This window comes from Cucurbita moschata, unplaced genomic scaffold, assembly GCF_002738365.1.
Source record: "Cucurbita moschata cultivar Rifu unplaced genomic scaffold, Cmos_1.0 Cmo_Scf00008, whole genome shotgun sequence".
NCBI lineage: Eukaryota > Viridiplantae > Streptophyta > Magnoliopsida > Cucurbitales > Cucurbitaceae > Cucurbita > Cucurbita moschata.
This window is the reverse complement of record NW_019268524.1, coordinates 1,654,685-1,674,950: the sequence shown is the minus strand read 5'-3', so window position 1 is coordinate 1,674,950 and position 20,266 is coordinate 1,654,685. Positions and strand designations below refer to the sequence as shown.

The following is a 20,266-nucleotide window of genomic DNA, read 5'->3' as shown; positions in this document are numbered from 1 at the left end:
GGAGAATGGGGATGGAAATTTCGCAGTGGGCCCATTTTGTTGACCTATTGAAAACTAAATATTCATGTAATTTACATTTCATTTTAGCTTTGACAATGAAGTTTTATTATTATTATTGTTTAATATTAGAATATTTTGCATCAAGTTCGGGGAACAATGATTTCCGTCCAAGTTACATTAACCCAAAAAAAAGGGTACAATAATTATAAAAAATTAAAATAAAGATAAAATACATAAATTTGACTCTTTTTTTTTTTTTTTAATTTATGTTTATTTTTGTATAAATTCTTTGCATTTCTTTTAAAAAAACATGCGGAAATTAAGTTGAAATTTACCACAAAAATAATTTTTTAGTTAAATTATGCTGACATAATCGAAATATTCAAAAAAAAAAAGAAAATTCTTTAATTTCCATAGTGAAAAAGTGAAAGTTTCTTAATTAGTTATCAGACATTTTAAGAACAAGGGAATATGCATCTAAGCGTAGAAATTATACAAAAAAAAAAAAAAAAAGTTTATTTATTTATTTTTTATTATTATTGAAATAAAAATATTTGTACTTTTATATTTAATTTAATTTAATTTTGTTTTTATTCGGATAAGGTCTATAAATATATTAAGTAATGATGGGGATAGACCTATCAAAATCAAGAAGGAATCGAGGTGGGTCATATGCATCCGCCGGGTCGGGTCGGGTCGTATTGGAATTCACCTGAAAACTGCAATATGGTGGCGATTAGTGGGATCCAGCTGTTTTGCATTTAGTTTTGGGAATTTACTTAATTACCCTTTCTTATAATTTTAAAATTTAACTATGCTTGAATTCACAGACTATTTCTTCAAGCTTAAATATAAAATTTGTGAAATACTAATTTAATTTTGTCATAATTTATTTATTTTTTCAAAAAAATATTCTTATCAATTATTATTTTAAAATTGATAACAGTGGAGAGTATTTTCCATTTAATTTTAAATATAACCAAATCTAAATAAACAAAAAGAGAAGATCTACGGGGCATTTTCGACACCTTAATTTTATTAAATAATATTGGAATATAAAAATAAATTATAGTGAATGGATATGAAAAATATCCGTTTTTGCTGGGAAGCAGCTTAGAAAAAACAGATAAATATTATATATTTGTTTTTTTTTAATAATTAAAAAAAAAGTGGAATTCTGGCCCTTTTAATTTTTTTTTTAAAGGGCTCAATTGTTGGGTGAAGAGGCAAACAGCCATCGTGTGGGCCCAGAATCAAAATATATTTAAATAACTTTTTGCAAATAAAATATTTTTGAGCTGTATTTTTTTATATTGTAAATATGCCAAAATCGTAAATTTTAATCATTTAATTTACCATCAACGATAAAAATATATTTTAAAAAGCTTTGTGCCCCATTAATGGCTAATATTGTGCACTAATTGATGTATCAAAGAATATCTAATTAAATAATATAAACTGTTTACCTTTTCAAGTACATATTTGTTATCACATGATGACATTTAATAAAGTATATTATATTGATCTAAATCTCGTTGATAATCTCACTTGGACTGATACAATAGTAAATAGATATTTATATGTTTTACATAGATTTGTTCACTTAATATTTTGTTGTGCACAAATAGGCTATCAAAACTAAACCTAGTGGACATTGATGCCTTTTCCTTAATTACCACTTAAATTTCCATTTATCAAATGTGGGAAACTATTGTCGGGTCAAAAAAAGATGGATGTCCTAAAAAGTGTAACGGCCCACGTTGGCACTCGTTCCTTTGGGACCCCACCAAATCCTCTCCCAACCCCTTTCGGGGAACAGCGAGAAGGTTGGCACATCGTCCGGCGTCTTGACTCTAATACCATTTGTAATGGCCCAAGTCCACCGCTAGCAGATATTGTCCTCTTTGGGTTTTCCATTTCAGGCTTCCCCTCAACTTATAGATGATGTTTTGTTCTCCTCCCTACAAACAAACGTGGGACATCACAAAAAATCTTTATGATCAATTTCTATTTTAAAATTTCAATCTTTTATTAAAAAATGTAAACATATTAATAAATTCAATAATATTTTATGAGTAAAAATACAATACGATATTCATGGGGTAGAGATTTGTGAGATCAAAGACGGGTATGAAGATTTGATAGGATCAAGAACGGAGACAAAGAATGAAAATATAATCTTTATCTTTGACCGTACATATTAAATGAACATTTCAAATATAAAGATATTTCTATTATATCCGAAGTTTAAAAATAATAATAAATTATTAAGTTTATATTGGTTCGGCAAATAATACAATTCACCTCACTAAAATTTTAGTCAAAATTATTAATATTGACTATTGAATTAGTGAAATATTAAAAAATATATATAACCATCAAATTGCCACAAATGACCGTAAATTATAATTTAATAGGGATATAAATAAAGAATATAAAATGATACATTTGTAACGAGACAACCTTATATTATAATTTTGAGAACGTCTAATTTCAACCCAAGAGCACTAAGCTAGATAATAGAATTGCAGCATTTTCAGAAGAGAATAATATCATATCTAATCCACAATGTTCTTAAAAATATATATATATATATATATATATATATATATATATATATATATATATATATATAAATATAATCAACAATGGATTATTGGGATGACGTTACGCTGCACTATGTATTTATATATTCTATTCTTTTTATTTAATTACATATAATTTTAATGGATGGATTCCACACATTTCCCCTGCAATCGAAGCTTCCTTTATCATAATTAATTTTGAATTTATTTAATTTTTATTTGTGCTTAATTTTTTTAAACTACACTTTCAAAATTCAAAATTAAAATGATTATTATTATTTATTTAAATTTCAAATTTTAAATATCTTTATTCTCAATAATTACTGAAGCTCAACCTCTTCTCAACTGGCAGGCCCAACTTTCATTTCAAACCGATAAATTGGGCCCAAGCCCATAACTAATCGGGTCGGTTTCCTTACCCGAGGTGCTTTTATTATTATTATTATTATCAATATTTATAAAATATAAAACATAATATATATTATCTTCTTAAATATTAATAAAAAAATTTAAATTAAATAGAATTAGTTTAAAGTGAAAAAGGCTTGTTGATATATGCTTAGTATATTCGTAAAATTGAAAATTTTAAACAATATCATAATTTTATTATTGAAATTAAGTTACAAATTAGTTTTCTTTTAATTTTGATGTTTGTGTTTATTGAACATGAGCATTAATATTATTTTTAATTTACCTCTCAAAATCTTTTTAATATTCAAAATTTTAAAAATTAACTGTTCTGTAATAAAATAAATTTTTATCCAATGAAATCTTAAATTATAATTTATATATATATTTTTTAAAACTAAAATTTTAACCATTAAATATTTTATTTTTGAAGTTTAAATAAATAGATATAAATTTAAAATTGTGGACTAAATTGCAATTTAATCGTTTTTTCTTTCTGCCAAATCATCCATAAAAAATTGTACGGCCGTGGTAGTTTGGCGTCTTTATCCTGGTGTTACTATAAAAACGCGGGTCTCAAACTTTGTTCAATTTGTTTAGATCCAAACAGAGGCCAGAGAGAAAAAAGAGAGCGCGATCCGCTTCGGACTTCCTTTTTCGCGCCTTTTCTCGCGCCCTAATCTGCACTCTCATTTGCGATTTTTCTTCGTGATGATTTGATGGAACTGGAAGATCATTTGACGATAAACGGATCATAGACAGCGCGCGGACCTTCGATCGTAGGTATTTTTCTTCATTCGGAATCGTTTACCTCGATTCGTTTTCGCTCGGCGACAGATTAATCGCTGTTTGTATGCTTTTTATTTTATCAGTGCTCTGCATTTCACATACAACATCGTAGAATATATCTGTTGTTCGGCGACAGATTAATCGCATATCACAGTCTTTTCAGTTTTTCAGTAGTTTTCTGCATTACATATATAATATCGTAGAATGTATCTGTGTTTGCTTTCGTCATCTTCCGAGAGGCGATCGTAAAATGTTGAATGTGCATCTAATTTCTTGTCTAATTATGGCGTTTCGCGTCCGTGTTTGGATTTTTTCAGGATCAGGATCAGGATCAGGCTCGTAGCTGTTGCTGTGTAATAGGTTCTCGACAGAAATTTCAATGGCGATATTCTTAGCGTGTTCGAATTTCTATATGTCTTCGATACAATGAAATGCGGTATGGTGCTCGTAATCTGCTAATATTTTACGTATCGCGCGTTCTAATGGTAAGTCAACTTTTATATTAGAACCGGATGAAAAGGAAAACAATCATCTAATCTAACTTTTTTGATAATTAAATAAGATCTCTATTAAAGGATTTCTCGTGACTTACTCTGATAGCTTCAAGATGATGATTATTTCATAATTGGCGTTGTTCTCCGCTGATAAACGAGTTATGCTTACCGTTTAGTTTCCAGATTAAGCGATACATTGCATGCCGAGGTGATTTTCCCGTACAGTTTGAAGAACTTATCTATTTTCCTTGATAGGATGCTATTTCTGTTAAGATGAAATAAAACTCAACTAAAAGATCTAGTCTATTCAATTCATTGGAATTCTGCGTAATTTTTTTTCCGCTCCATCTTTTTGTTCTCGATAGTAAACTGTGCCGAGACATTTCATGAGTTTTCAAGCTGAACCAAAATTCCTTATCACTGCCTTGACTTGTTTTCCTTGAACACATACAAGATATATCTTCGGCAAGTTATGATTATTTGCACTTGCTATGCCTTTTTAATTGAATTGCAATATTCAAGACCATGGTTCCTAATTCTGCAGATGCTACTCTAGTTCAAATTATAATCTTCCGACCGAAAACTGATTAGCTTTGATTTCGAACTTCGTATATGAAATAGTGTTGAAGGAAAGTAAAGGTTATCTACTAGCACACCTTGAGCTGAATGTGTCCTTTACACAGACAATTGAATTTGAGGTATAGACGTTTTTGTTTTCAATAAAAAATAGTTCAGATGTAGTTTGTGTGCTTGTTTCGGTCTTACTGTTCTACTGTCATGAAAATACTTGAGTTTGGCTGCCCATTTTTTGCAAGATATTTCTGATGTACTGCCTTACCATTTTTATGATTAAGAAATGCTGCTACCTTAATATAATCCCTATGCTTATCAGATGTCTCCTGTTTCAGAAAGGTAACGAAGCATGTTATAGATGTAAAATGACCGTTTACTAGCATCCAATATGCGTTGTCTGTTCATTGAATTGTCATTTCCACACTTTGGGGCAAATTATTTCACTCAGTTGAGTTTCTACTTCTGTAATTTATTTGGTTTTCAATTGTTCTGCGACTCCTTGTAGTTAATCATGTCTGTAGTTATATTGCTTCCATTATGTATCTAATTCTAACCTACCTGGTTGTAAATAACAATGCAAGGAAGCTATAATTTTAGGCAATGTGGTTAAGCTCTGTTGGGAGTCTACTCGTCCAAACGGATGTTGAAGCCTTGGCCTACAGGTTTTCTTACTCTCCTTGTATGTTTTTGCCGTCTTTATTGATCCCGCTATTACAATTTATGCTCTATGCTCTGTCATCTTCTAGGAAGATAGCTAAATTTTCTATTTGATTAGGTCCATGGTCTGATGGCGGGTCATTATTATGAGTTCCTTTGTTTGTTGTCCAGTTTCTTCAATATCTTAAAAAACCTAACCAAGTTTGAAATCTACCAAAACTGATTCTTATAAACTTGTTTGATTTTTGGAAGTTCAATAAGAATTCAATCTTTTTCGAAAAAAAGTGAAAACCATAATATAGGAATTGTAGAAAAACACATGAATTTCAAAAATTGAAAACAATAAATTTTTTTTTTTTTTTTTTTTGGTTTGTAAAAATCATTTACACAAATTTTAAGTGTTTACTTTTTTTCCTTTTTCTTGTTCTCATTATGATTTTGTTAAAAATAATATCTTCTAGATTATTTATGACTTGCAATTCCTTTTATTTTACTTTTCTTTTTCTTTCTTAAACTGTTTCTCATTGATTGTTTATGGGGTCTACATATTTTATTGAAATTTTAAAAAAATGTTGGGTCAATTATTGGAGATCGAGGTCATTGATTTGTATGAACATGCTTTCAATATTTATATGTTTCTGTTTAAATATCTTTATGTATTAGTTTTTTTAAACAATCGTGCTCCTTCATGGACCTTCGTTTTTAAATTTTTGGTCTTTAAATATCAAAAGTACATCGAACTCTTTTTTTCCTCCCCACAATTTATATTACTTGTACATATAATATAATATATATTTTTTATTTTTAAAAAATGTTTTAGTTGTTTTTTAGTTTAGAAGTAATGAAAACGACATTGCTATTGAAATTTAGATCCTAAGACAAGTCCATGGAGTTGTAGCTAGAACACCCACCCAATATTAGGGGAACAAAAAGGCTTTTATGATATCAATCTGGATTTATAGAAAACTGTCCTAAAACTAAGTAGAGATTTGTCAATTCTCACGAAAGCAAAGTGTGAAAACTTTATTACAAATTTTCTCTGGGAAAGAACAGACAGCTTTCTTCTGTACAATTTACAATTTGAGCGGGTGGCTAGGGGTAAGAGGATATGTTACACTGATTACATTACTTGACCCAAAAAAAAGTGGGAAAAGGAAGATTACAAAACTTTCCTAATGAACTGAATTTACCTCAACTTTCTCAAACAAAGCATACATTTACAAGGGACGTTGTGGTAAATATTGCTCAAGACATTCTTTCAACTTTTGGAATGTTATTGGCTTTGATACGAACGAGTCCATACCGTTTTCATAACACTCATCCGCGCTTTCTGACAACGTATTCGCCGTCATCTGCAAGTAAACCACCCACCATTCAATTCTTTCGGTAAATGCCCAATTTACTGTCTAAATATGTTCTTTAATATTTTTGTTCATGGAACCTATGCTTATTTATTGACCTATTTTTTCAATTATTGATTTTCTAAAAAACAGTTAGCTTTTACACAAATCAGGTGAAGTAATTTTTGAAAAATTGTTTATTTTTTTCCTTACAAAGTTTGTTTAAGATTTGAAGTGTTTGAAAAAAGTGGTAATATAAAGAAAATATAAATATATGTAGTTTCTAAAAAGATTAAAGCTTTGACTTGGGTAAAATTTCTTTAAAAAATTTTATAAATAAAAATACTTTTAGTAATTATCATTTTTTAATCTTTTTATTTTTATTTTTCTAAAGAAAAGATAATATAAGGGAATGAGCCATTTTAAAAAAATAGGGAAGTGAGTACTCACAGCAATGATGGGCATTCTTTTACGGGATGAGGGAGTCCAACAAGGAGTAGTTGGCTCGATTCCAGCATTTACAGCCGCCTCCCAGCTGCCTGTTTCCTCAAAAGAACGAATTAACCTTGTAGCTTGAAGGCCATCCATAACTGGCATGAACACATCCTGCAATAATCAAAACCTAGTTTCAAACTCGCCCTTTTAAATTTAAAATATATAGATAGATATATATATATATTTCTAGCATTAAATTTTAGAATTTACAAAAATAACTCAAATTAGTTAAAATATAGTCAAAGAATTTTCTGAAGTCAAGATGTAATGTTATAAATTGCAGAAGCAAACATACCATGAGAATGAGATCGTAAGAACGTCGTTGAACTGCACGAACACCTTCAATTCCATTGGTTACCACGTCGATTTTTTGGCCGAACTTCTTCATCATGGATTGAGCCACCATAATATTGGTCTTATTATCCTCAACAAGAAGAATTCTGGGTTCCAATGCCATTGTTACTTCAGAACCACTACTGGTAGTTCTAAAGTGGGAACTTGCATCGGACCTCTCTTTACCCTGATCTGTTTTTTGGAGTTTACTACTTGGCTTTTCCAATGTATCTTCTTGCTTCGTTTCCAACCGTTGAATGGAATTCACGTTCGCATTTTGGAACCGAGCATTTGCGTCGGGTTGGTTTGTTGATTTCTCCTTACCAAGATTTGAATTGATCTGACTTAATGAATACTGTGATTCGCTCGAAGTTAATGTGGCATTGCCTAAACGGACATCTCTAAGAGCAGTCTCTTGTGGTTGTGGAGTGATGTTGTTTGAAGGAATATGATAAGAACCACCGTCCACAAATCCATTGAGTTTGGTCGAGCTGGGATATCGAACTGAGTTTGGGATCATCCTTGTGGATCCATTAGAAGATGATAGCGAACTGAAACTGTGGGGTTGGAATTGGAAAAAACCCTCAGTCATTTCTTCATCTGTGGACTCTTCATCTGAGAGCTCATCGGAATCGTCGGAAGTGCTGCTGCTGCTGCTGGTGGTGGTTGAAACCTTGTATGGCAATACAAATGTAAATGTTGATCCATGGTTCTCCCGGCTGGAAACGGTGAGATGACCACCCATCAATTCAACCTGCTCCAAAAGAAAGTGCATAAAGTTTGAAGTTATTGAAAGTTGGGGACTTTTGGAGCAGAAAAAAGTGCTTTTAGTCAATTAATAGCATATGATTTTTTGAAGCAATTAATTAGTGTTTCTTCCTAAAATGCTTCAAAACACAAATTTTAAGAATTATCCCGAATCTAAGCAAAATGGTACAAACACAGGAAAGAATCATCTTTCAAGATACTACCTCAATATTGAAAGCAAAATTTAACATGAACAGCTTACCAGTTGTTTGCATATTGCTAGTCCAAGTCCAGTCCCTCCATACTTCCGAGCATGATCGGCACTGGCTTGCATGTACCTCTTAAAAAGGCTTGGTAATGCATTTTCTGGTTCATTTCAAACGAAATCAAGAGAATATTAATACCTATAATTGAGCAACAAGAGTATATTCCAATAATCAGATAAATAGCCAAGCGTACCTGGTATTCCAATTCCCGTGTCGTATACATCACAACGTATCCATACCGTCGTTTCTGGAGAACAAGATTTGCTTTCTCTATTTCCATTCATTATGGTTTCACTCTTGTTTGGGGTTCCTGGTGCATCACAATGCAAATGATTTCTGTCACCGTGTTTTTGGCCTCGCAAGCCATTCTGAGGGGCTGGAAGACACGTTCCTCCTTGCAAACCATGTACCGAAACTGTTGAGTTATCAGCCGTTGATTTCTTATGGCACTCTTCTCCTTTCCCCATGGGTGGATAGGGTAACACATAGAGGTTAATTCCAACCTTCCCTTGATGAGTGAACTTGATTGCGTTGCTGCATCATTTAATTATTTATTTAGATGAAAATAAAATGATGATGTGCAAATGGAAGCATTAAATTTTTTTGTCTGCATCTTTAACCATACTAGGTTCTTAAAGATAGCGTCTCTCATTGCCTAAATGAATATACCTACTTACTACCTCAAGATAACTGAGTATGTTGTATCCCAAATTAGGCAATTCTAACTTCAAGTTGGTAATTTTGTAAAATGGGGTAATCTTTATCAAGTCAACCAATAAGGGAGGAAGGTATTACAAAATGAAATTCCCCACCACATAACCAACTTATAATTTGAATGGAAATTCTTCGTGCAACATACATGTATAGTTTATACAATGAACAGTCGATATATGATATTGTTCAAGCCTTTACGAATCAGTACCTGATCAAGTTGGTGAGAATTTGCCGAATCCTAAGAACATCTCCAATAACCTGAAATAGTAACATAATTTGGTGAGTATTTACACTTCATAGACAGCGATCATGCAACAGAAAGGTAGAGATAGCCATGGATTTCAGAATATCGTATGGGATCAAGCGAAATGAATAAGCTACAAAGCCACACAACTCTGGTTTCTGAAAGGAGGGGAGTGAATGGCATACAAACATTTTTTTTTAGAATAATGCACATCTCTAGGCATCACCCTATCTGCCTCAATGTTCCAGGCATAAAACAGTCCTCTGATGCCGCCAGCCTAAGTTGGTTTTGCATATTGAATTAAGTGTCATACATTATAAATTACTCTGTTTTTAATTGTGATACAGATGCCTATTTAGTATTCAGAAGACAATCCAATTGATCGATTGAAAATTTCTAATATTTACCTATAACCCTCACCTCTATAGGAACATCATCTGCTATACGTCCCTCCAGAACTAAGAATTTTCGCAATGATGCAGCAGCAGTCTGCAGAACATGTTTTACAACCTCCCTTGGACGGAATTTGGTAGTTTCCAACTTCATTACTCCTAATAAAAGGAAGCAAAACCATCAGATAGCTCAACAGATTAGATAAATTGGGTTTCATTAATATGCCACAAGCTAAAGATCCTTTAAGTGAGTCGTGAACGTAGCCTAAATGCTAGAATTAAAACGATGTTCAAAACAAAGAAATTCAGACCTGATTCAACTTTAGACAGGTCCAAGATATCGTTTATAAGTTGAAGCACCAAGTCTCCCGAAGACAGCATAACTTCCAATAGATGACGTTGTTCCCGGTCAAGTTTTGTGGTGGACAAGATCTCAGCCATACTAACCACTCCAGACAGTGGGGATCTAATTTCGTGGGACATGGTTGCTAGCATTTGCTTTGCTCGCATTGTCTCCTCTGGAAGAATGTGAAACGAAGAGAGCTTGAAAACTCCAGAAACTAAACTGAGCAAAATTAAACGACCAGAAAGATCAAAAGAAGAAACTAACCCGTAATATGAATTGTTTTGTTCAGTTCTGATTCCTTGGCCTTTTGTACTGCTATCTCCTCACGAAGTTTTGCCATCTTTTCTCGTTTTTTAACCTTTCGCAAAAGAAGAATAAAAAAATGCATCGCTCAAGATGACAGAAAAGAGATGTGATTTTGATTAGAATAAATTGAAATATACAATCTGAATGACCACATGTAAAGGAGGAAAAGGAACTTGATGCAAATATACTGACGCTATTATACTACCTGATCAGTTATGTCCATTCCCATATAATTTATTCCAATTGTCTCCCCAGCCTTGCTAAAGACAGGTTCAACATATATCAAAAAGGTCTTCAGCCCAAATAATTCTGTATCAAACTGTATTTCCCTCTTTGCAGGCAACCCTTTCTCCAGAACTTCTTTCTTGAAATCTTGTGATTCTTTAACACCAGCACCACTAAAAATTTCAACGTCAGTTCTTCCTATAATATCCTGGGAAAAAGAATACCCTTTACATTACATAAGGAGCAAAAATGCAAACTAGAGGAAGAGTCCGCCCTGCTCCAATGAGTTATTATCTCATTTTAATTAAGTTATACAACAGCGTGCTGTAGAAAGCGATAAACGGTACTCTCAGATCTTGTATGTAAAAGAAAATGTTACCTCTTCTTCCAAACTAGGAAAATGATTGTAGATAAATCGGTAGCGCAACTCTTTGTCCTGAAATGCAAGTATTCACTACATCAATTTTTTATGGTTCACATAGGCAAGAATCATTCCAGCATGCAAAGAAGACTTCTCTATGTAGAGCAGAAATGAGAAGAATCTACAACTTCAAGTAGTTTCGATACATTTTGCATTATTTTTCTATTTCTTGTATCATAAGATCTAACGGTGATGAGAATGAGATTTTATGTTTAAATAAAACCAGAAAGACTTGCAAAAATAAAGTTATTTATACAATTTAGGATCCGCAGTACACTTGAGCAGTTGAGCTGTCTTGTTTGTTATTTTACCTCTTAAGCTAAGAATATGTTTATTCAAGAGACTATGATAAAAGCCCTAAGAATGAAATAACTAAATACTAAAGTCCAAACTGACGAACTCAGGTGTATCAGGATTTACACTATACAGTTCAAATAGTACCTGATGACCAAAAACAATTGGTGCATTCTGCAGAACAAAATGCAAAAAATTGTCGGCTCTTTTCAGAATCTGTGACAACTCCTCAACTGGCGAGGACTGCTTTTCAATATTTTTTACGTTTTCCTGGAGTTTCTCTGCAAGTATTTGCTCTCGCTGTAGACTTGCTTCCAATAATTTTTCCAGATCCATGGCTCGCTGCTTCCAGTGTGTCACTGTACCATACTCTGCGTCAATTTCAACTCTCTTACTTTGAACAACGAAATCAGTTTTCCTCCTTGGAATATCTTGCCATATATCACAAGATTCTTCCAAAATAGAAATTGGACGTTTATCACCAGCATATCTTTCTTCCTCAAAAAGATGTTCCTCTAATATCTTCAATTTCTTGAGCTCGACTTCTTTTCTCTGCTTGCTTAGGATGTCAAGTTCCTCCCTAAGGAGACGTACAGCATTTGCTTGTTTATACTCCCACTGTTTTGCAAGGTATTGTAATTGTGATGATCCTTTCTCAGTATAGTTAGTTAACTCTATAAGTCTCTTGAAATCGACTATTGTAGGTTCCTCTATTATGTTAACTTCTTCCAACATATCTTGATCTGCTCCTGGCCTTTCTACGTTGAACTGCTTTCTAACATCTGGTCCAACATCCTCAGGCCACATAGAAGTAAGGGCTTCGATGTCCATATCTTCAATAACATCAGTCTCCATCTCGCAGACCATGACAATTACTCAACAAGTTCTTCCAACTTACACCAGAAAGTAAATGAATCGATGCTGATGCAAATAAATTCCTTGAGGCCGTAACACGTCGTATATCTTACCACTACCATGTTCCATCCAACGCGCACAAGAAGGTGTTAACAGGCGAATAGGAGAAAGCCTTCAAACAGTCGTAGACGGTCGAAGTTGCCGAGCGTGTCCTGCATAACCAGAAAAGTTGAATAAATTGATTCATTGTATGGTTCCGCATCTATTGACCAAAAACTTAACATCAATCGAAGTATTCATACGCATATCGTTTCAGATTGAAACACCGTGTATAACTATTCTTTCAAAAACAAATTTAATCAGAAACAGACAGAAGTGCAAGCGTAACCAACTGAATTGAGAAGATTTTTCAGTTCCTAAGCGGAAGATGCACATCTACCGTCAAAAATAAAAAATGTAAGCCTCGATAAATTTCATACACAGCAAAAGCTGATTATGCTCAGAACGGCAACTGCAAGTAGGAAAGGAAATTCGAAGCTAGATAAGGAACTCCTCAAAATTCATAACAAAATCTCCGAGAGTGAAACGACCGAGAAGAGAGGCGAAAAGATGACTCCAAACTCGAATTCCAATTCAAGATCAGATTTAGAACAATGAAACCAAAATAATTCGCAAAATGCAAGTCAAAACGTAGATGAAAGCCACATTTACGAACAAAGAGGATAAAACTGCAGAACGCACGACTAAACGGATCAAACTTCACACTCAGACCGTATTACAGTACAATAAGCTAACCTCGTATTCGCAGCAAAGCCTTCCTTCGAATCACTGGAAATGAAAACTCAAGAACAGCGAATACCTTCAACTGTAGATCTGAGGAATCTTTACCAATATTTATCAAAAGCTTTTGGTGGCAATAGAAAAACCAGAGCCAGCCGCTGCGCGCGCAAGAGAGCAGAGAAAGCGATTGAATGCAAGAGAAAGAAAGCATGTGAGAGAAAAAGGAAAAACGAGAGAGAGAGAGAAGGAAGCAAAAAAAAAATCGAGAGAAAGAGAAGACAAGCTTAGGAAGCCATGTGCATTCGGAGGTCGAAAATATTATAGAATTCTTGGCCTTTTCGATCACCTTTTTTTCTTCAATTTTATATAAAATCGTAACTGATTCCTCTCGCGACAGAAATTTGAAGCTCTTCCTAATGCAAAATCATCAAGAACAGCAAAATCACATTTCACAGCCTCTTCTCTCTCTGGTTTCTCTAGTGCTTTCTGATTGTTTCTCTCTCTAGATTTTCAGAGAAAACGAAAATGAATCAACAAAAACTCATACAAGAGTGACGAAGTGGCAGATTTAAAGGAAAGGGGAAGGGGGAGAGAACGAGAGAGAGAGAGAGACGAAAGCATACGATCACTTCGAGAGTTGGGAAAAAAAAAATATTTAAATCGCTGAACGTTTTTTGTTGTTCCCCGCCATTTCATGGCTGACGTGTTTAACTGGCGCGTATTCCACACTCGCCAAAACGACGTAGCTTCAGTGGTCAGTGGATTCACGATATTGAACCCGCCAGGTGCCACCCAATCTCTCTCCCTCTCCCTCTCATTTTGCGTTCAATGGATTTTGCGCAGTTTTTGAGCGAGCGTCCAAGGGGTGCAACCGGAGCAACGTCTTATCATTTTTAAGCTATATTATAAAAAAAAATACCCTTAATTTTTTTTTTTTTTTTTAAATATTCATATTTTTAAATCATCATTTGTTAGAATACTAAAATAAAAATTGACGCAAAATGATGTGATAACGATTAAAATATTTAATCAGATTAAGTCCTAAAGAACGATACTAAAGCATATAAACTGTTCAGAGAAATATTGTGTTTTTATAATACATTGAGAGTAATATTTAATTTTTTTATTAAAAAAACCTATAAATATTATGAAATATTTGGTATATTTAACTTAATGTGTACTTAAACAACTGTATTTTTTTAAGGAAATTGAATTTAAAATTTAAATAAAATTCCCATTCCTAGAAGATTGGAGAGGCCTTAATTTAAAAAAAAAAATGTTTATTTATTAAATTACGTATTCAATCGATAGATTTGACTGAAATTTCATTAAAATAATTGAATCAAAATCCACTATCCCATAAATAAGAGGTATTAAAAATAATTATTTAATTTGATCAAGATGTCCCATGCCAATTTTTGTAAATAATAATAATAATAATAATAGTCCACATTGAGTTAAGTAAATTATATATTTTACTAATTTATAATATCAAATAAAAAATGGGTTAAATGGGGGATCCTTAACCAAAGTGGTTAAATCTTTTAACCATGGTTGGAATTTGGAAATCATAAAAGAAAAAAAAAGGATTTTAATAATAGAGTAACTTCAAATGAAATTAATCCACGTGGAAGCAATTGGGCAGAATCTGTGTGAGCGTCCACATGGTAGCAGAAAGCAAACCATCGCCAGATCGAAGAGACAGTCTCCAATGGTCAACGACTCCGTAATTAAATTGCTAATCCCATGTGGGATAACCATATAACTAAAATATTTATGTTTAATTAATTAATTTCAGTGGTCCACTGGTTTTACTTAATTTTCCTATCATTTGCCTCTTGACCCACTGTTAATCTATATTATTAGCTTTGTTTTAGATCCCAATGTCTTTGGCAATAAATAAATTGACAAGGGTAAATACGTCTTTTTGCTTTTTCTTTTTTTAATATGCTTTTCCACAAAGTTTTTTTTCTTCATCTTTTGGTTTTTCATAAATATTTTAAAAGGTAAAAATAAATAAAGAAAAATCACGAGAATATTAAACTAAAAGCTAACGTTTCGTAGTGTCGTTTGTTCATACTTAATCCAAAAAAAATTACAAAGCCTCCGACCATTTCAAATATTTTGTTATTAAAAAAAATATATATCATAAGTATCTTAAATAGACGACGATTGGACTTATTCTCTAAAATTATATTTACGTTTTTAGGTAATTATTACATAATTATCTAAAAATTATCTCATATTTACCATTTTAGGGATGGATTTAAAAGTGATATTTTTTTAATTAAGAACAATCATTATTCAATGAGAGAGGCTAAGCTAGATATGGTTGTCAAGCAAACCCTTTAATTGGAATAATTAAGACATAATTAACGTTTATTAAATAAAAATTAGCATTTATAATTATGAGATTTAAAATAATGTTTGATTAGGTGGCCAATAATGACCCTTGGATGGAAACATACACTCGTCTTTCAAGGAAGGGCAAATTAGTATTTTAGATAATGCTTTTTCTTAGTGGATAATAATAATTTTTATTTTATTTTTAATCGATAGGTTGCCAAACATGTTCTAGATTCCCGAATTTGTGGTGTGGGCGGCTTGGGCGTTTCGTTTTCTAAACAAAACCTTTTATTTATTATAATTTTTTTTTTAATTTATTTTATGAATTTCTAAAAATATTTTAGTCAACTTTACACTTGGATTTCTATATTATTCAAAGCAATTTCATTAAATAATTTAATTATTTTATTCCCTACTTTGTTTCCTTATTTTGATGCATTCTTATACTTTAAGTTATTTTGGGTTGATGACGTGGCATCCTTGGTAAAATAATGTAGTTTAATAATTAAAAATTGTTGTTATTTTTTAGTTTGTAATAATTTAATTTTTGTATTAACAATTTATCGTGAAAAATCATTTCAATTTTTTATTGCGTAATAATCTAATATTTGGAGCTTTAAAATATACCCTTTTATCTCTAATAAATTTATCAATATATATAATAAATGTGATTAAATTTTAATATCGATAAATTACACGTAAAATCAGATTTTTATTTTGTATTTTTTAAAATCCAAACTAGCCTCGGCTACAATTGCATTAGACTCCATTTATAATAAAAAGCTGATTCGGTAATGCATTGGAAATCACGAAATAATTAATTTTAATTCATAAATTATATATGAGAAACCAATAAAACAACAAACGACCATAATAAAATGCAAAAAATAAATTATTGGACTTCGTAATTTAATATTGGCCCGTTTAAAAATTATACTTATTTTTTTAATAATTTATCTGCAATACTTTTTATACTATCTATATTGATATATTTAAATTTTGTAAAATAAAAATAAAAATTAAATAATTAATTTGAGCCAATTCAGACATCGCCCCTTCTCAACTCTTTTTTATTTATTTTTTAATTCGCTTTTTTTTCCCTTGTTTTAGATCTGAATCTATTGTTGAAAAATAAATGTCAGATCTAAAAAGAATTTCTGATGCCAAAAAAAGTAATAAATATAAATGAAATAAAAAAATATAAAATTTAAGTTTTGGGAAATCTGGTTTTGTTTTTTTCGTAAATTTTCAGTAAGTAAGATTGCTGACTCATATTTTCGTTCTAATCCACTCAGCAATTTCGCCACGTTATGATTGGTTGCTGACTCAGCCACGAGCATTATTTGATTGCCACGTGGATTGTGCGGGTCCGCCATGTAGACCTTTTTTTTGTCTTTCTTATTAGATGTTGACCCATTCAAAGTCAACGTTTTTGCAACCAACAAGGAATTATAGGTAAATGTAGAGATGTTGATGTAATAATATTTATAAAAAAAATTGAAATTTCTTGTTTTAACGTCCAAATTTCAATTTGTTAAAACTGTTCAATTCCAATGTTGTTTCCCTCCTCACAAAAATTCCAGATCCGTGAATACAAATAGAAAACGATAGTTTTATTATAATAAATGATCGGGATGTTCCTTTGTCCTCCAAGAGAATAAAGAGAGGGTACTCCATTCCTCTTTTGGAAAAAAAATGAAAAGTGAGAATCTCGGGTTGGAAAAGAAAATTTTTGTCTCCTATTTTTTAAGGGGTCGACTAACGCTTTTTAAATATGTTTGAGAAATTCGATGAGTTGACCAAAGTCTCCACCTCGCCCGAAGATATCCTTTCCAAGGGTTGCATGTACATAACAGACTGATGGAAGTCTCGTGATGTCTCTATTCAGTTTTCTTTGGTTATGATATGTGAAAATCATTATAAGGGGAGTAAGATTCGAATTACCTTGTTGATCGAATATATCAAGACAAAAACATTATTTGAAATTCGAATCACTCCACAAGGAAGATCGATCATGTCTAGCTTGAATGATTCTTGTTGATCAATTATCTTAACACAAAAACACTTGTTTCAGATTTGAATCACTCCACAAACAAAATCGATCATGTCGAACTTGAATGATTCTACTTGCAACCTATACTATATAGAATTGCAAATAAACTTAATCATTGACTAAAGAAAGCATAAATGTTTTTTTTTTTTTTACCCCATTTACCCAGTCTACTTACAAATACAACATACATGGTTTTATATATCCTCAAAATAAAATTAATAAAGACATTCAAAGTTGTAATATTCATACTTAATGACCATAATTAACTATTACATAATTGTAATCTAAAAGCAAATAAAAAGTCTTAAAATTATATTGAAATACAATAATCCTAAATTAGTCTAAATAATCCACCCAAAATTTATAACAGGGAAAGATTCTTTTTCAATGTAGCATCAATTGAAATATCTTTTGACAATTTCAATAATATTTTATTCACATCTTCACTTAAGCATAGGATACGATTGATGTTTTTATGTTCATATCAGGTTCACTCTTTACCTAATCTAATCTACGGATTAAATGAGAAAATTATAGGTAATTTCCATAGAAATAAATAACGAAAATAATGTAAATTCTTTATAAATAAGTAATAATAATAATAATATGTCTAATTTATTAAAAAATATATATATATATTTAATTGATAAGGGGTGAATTTTATATGGGACGGTGGAAGTTCTAAGGACAGGTATCCCTAATTCGCGGATTCAAATCAATTGATAAGTAAAATTATATTTAATTAATTCTTAAATTAAATGATTAACTCGATTCCGTCCCCTCTTCATCGTGCCCTATGAACGAAACCCATACGTCCGGTAATATGTAAATTTCATAATAAAAAAAATTAAATAGTTATAATTAATTCATAATAATAAAAATATTTAAAAGGTTTTATTAAATTATAGGTAAATTCAAATTTGTCTTCACGTCACATTATTAAAATAATTTTTTAATTGGATTGTGGTTTTGTAGGCATACACGTGGGCCAAGAGAAAAGGCCCCATCGTTCTAATTTTTTTAATTAATTAATATAATGATTTTAAAATTTTGTCCAGATTCCAGAAAGGGTTCTAACTTCTAAGCGACACGTCGTTTTGTTTTTTCTTTTTTCTTTTTAATTTATTATTATTATTTTAAATTTACCAGTGGTCGGTCACATCAGAGATTTGGAGGGGAACCCCGAGCTAATACGACGACGGATTGTGTGAAAAGTATTGCGTACTCTTGGATTTGCTTTTGGAAGTAGGAATATTGCACACTATCGTAATTAAATTTATATATAATATATTTTTTAGTTTATATTAACGTTGAATTATTTTATACAACAAATTAAAATTAATTTATACTAGCTTGAGATTCTTATAAAATATTTTATCCTTTCAGCATCCTTTAATTCTTTCATCAAAAATATTATTTCTATTAATGTTATATTTAAAATATTTAAGAAATAACATTAACACATTTTATTTTTATTAAAAAAAGATCAGACAAGTCTATATACACTTAATAGGTTAAATCCAAAATCTTAAAAGTTCACGAATATTTTTAAGATGCAGTATCAAATATAACAATATTTTTAATAAATTTAAAAGTATTGATTAAACTTTAAAAAATTTAAGAAATTTTTTTAAAGCCTTTCAAAAGTCTAAAACAAAGTATTAACATTTTTTTTTTTAATTTTTTAAAATTTAAGAATATTTCAGAGATTTTTTTTTTTTTACTTATTATTGAAAATTTTAAAAATTTATGAATATTTTTTAGATAAAATATACAATTTTAAGAATATTTTTTTAATTTTATATACAGAATTTAACTGTGGAGTCAAGTTTCGCGTCACCAAGATTGAGTTATTTACAGAGTTGCCACTGGAAAGTACCGAGACCGAGCAATGAGATTTGCCGACTAAACGCACCGTATCGGACACACGTAAGTGAGTAAGAAGTGAGAAGGCGATTTATGTTGGGAAGTGGGTCCCACTCGGCCCATGGCCTTTATGGGGCTAAGATCGTCTTTTTCCCTCGGACAGGTAGCCAAAGCTGCCTCACTCTTTCATTTTCCTTCCTAATCATCACTGTGTATAAACAAACAAACAATGCTACAGACCGCTGCCCCAATTCCAACTCATTGTAAATTAGTCTTTTTTTTTATTTGTTTATATATAAAAATATAATTTCATCCTTATATTTTCAATATTTAATAAATTTTATTATATAAACAGAACAACAAAATAATTAATCTAAATTATTAAATAATAAAAATAAGTTACAAAAAGATAAAATTATTATAAATTGAGCCGATACTAAAATTTTAAAAGTATCGAGACTAAATTATTACTTTTATAAAATTTGGAGACGAAAAATATATTTTAATCTTAATAAATTCAGTAATATAAATAAATTATATAAAAGACAAATAGGTATAAACAATATATTATAGCCGACAAAACACAGGCCATTGTAAATATGAAGAAAGAAAGGGAATTTAGAAGCACAAATTGGAAGGACAAGACATAATCCCCAAACTAGGGGACTACATAATCTTTGGATAAATATGTCATGACGCAGACAACTTCATGACAAAAAAAAAAAAAAAAAAAAAAT

At 31.1% G+C, this 20,266-nt stretch overlaps 1 protein-coding gene and 1 long non-coding RNA gene across 4 annotated transcripts; one reads left to right on the top strand and one right to left on the bottom strand.

Annotated features, from left to right (window-relative positions):
• Positions 1-3,593: 3,593 nt before the first annotated feature.
• On the top strand, positions 3,594-5,440 carry LOC111446479. 3 transcript variants are annotated; one of them, XR_002711072.1, is made up of 4 exons: positions 3,594-3,776; positions 4,106-4,267; positions 4,821-4,974; positions 5,169-5,440. It is a non-coding gene; the product is annotated as an uncharacterized LOC111446479 (long non-coding RNA). The 3 variants fall into 3 exon arrangements; XR_002711073.1 differs by having other exon boundaries at positions 4,106-4,218; positions 4,821-5,169; XR_002711071.1 differs by having other exon boundaries at positions 4,821-5,169.
• Positions 5,441-6,354: 914 nt separating this feature from the next.
• LOC111445954 (histidine kinase 5-like) lies at positions 6,355-13,467 on the bottom strand. The gene is made up of 13 exons (XM_023084517.1): positions 13,280-13,467; positions 11,777-12,696; positions 11,294-11,350; positions 10,895-11,122; positions 10,648-10,741; positions 10,349-10,555; positions 10,066-10,196; positions 9,610-9,659; positions 8,881-9,221; positions 8,684-8,787; positions 7,637-8,428; positions 7,297-7,452; positions 6,355-6,858 (listed from the first exon to the last, which is right to left on the bottom strand). The coding sequence occupies exons 2-13, from the start codon at positions 12,494-12,496 to the stop codon at positions 6,724-6,726; spliced, it is 3,015 nt and encodes a 1,004-aa protein (XP_022940285.1). The 5' UTR covers positions 12,497-12,696; positions 13,280-13,467; the 3' UTR covers positions 6,355-6,723.
• Between the last annotated feature and the right edge of the window lie 6,799 nt (positions 13,468-20,266).

What these genes read in the sequence shown, in the direction of transcription:
- LOC111445954 (XM_023084517.1), bottom strand. Translation starts at nt 12,496, where the DNA reads ATGGTCTGCGAGATGGAGACTGATGTTATTGAAGATATGGACATCGAA. An exon ending in TTCCTAGTTTGGAAGAAGAG is followed by an intron (nt 11,123 to 11,293) that starts GTAACATTTTCT and finishes TCTTTTTCCCAG; the next exon opens with GATATTATAGGAAGAACTGA. An exon ending in ATTCTCACCAACTTGATCAG is followed by an intron (nt 9,222 to 9,609) that starts GTACTGATTCGT and finishes TAAATGATGCAG; the next exon opens with CAACGCAATCAAGTTCACTC.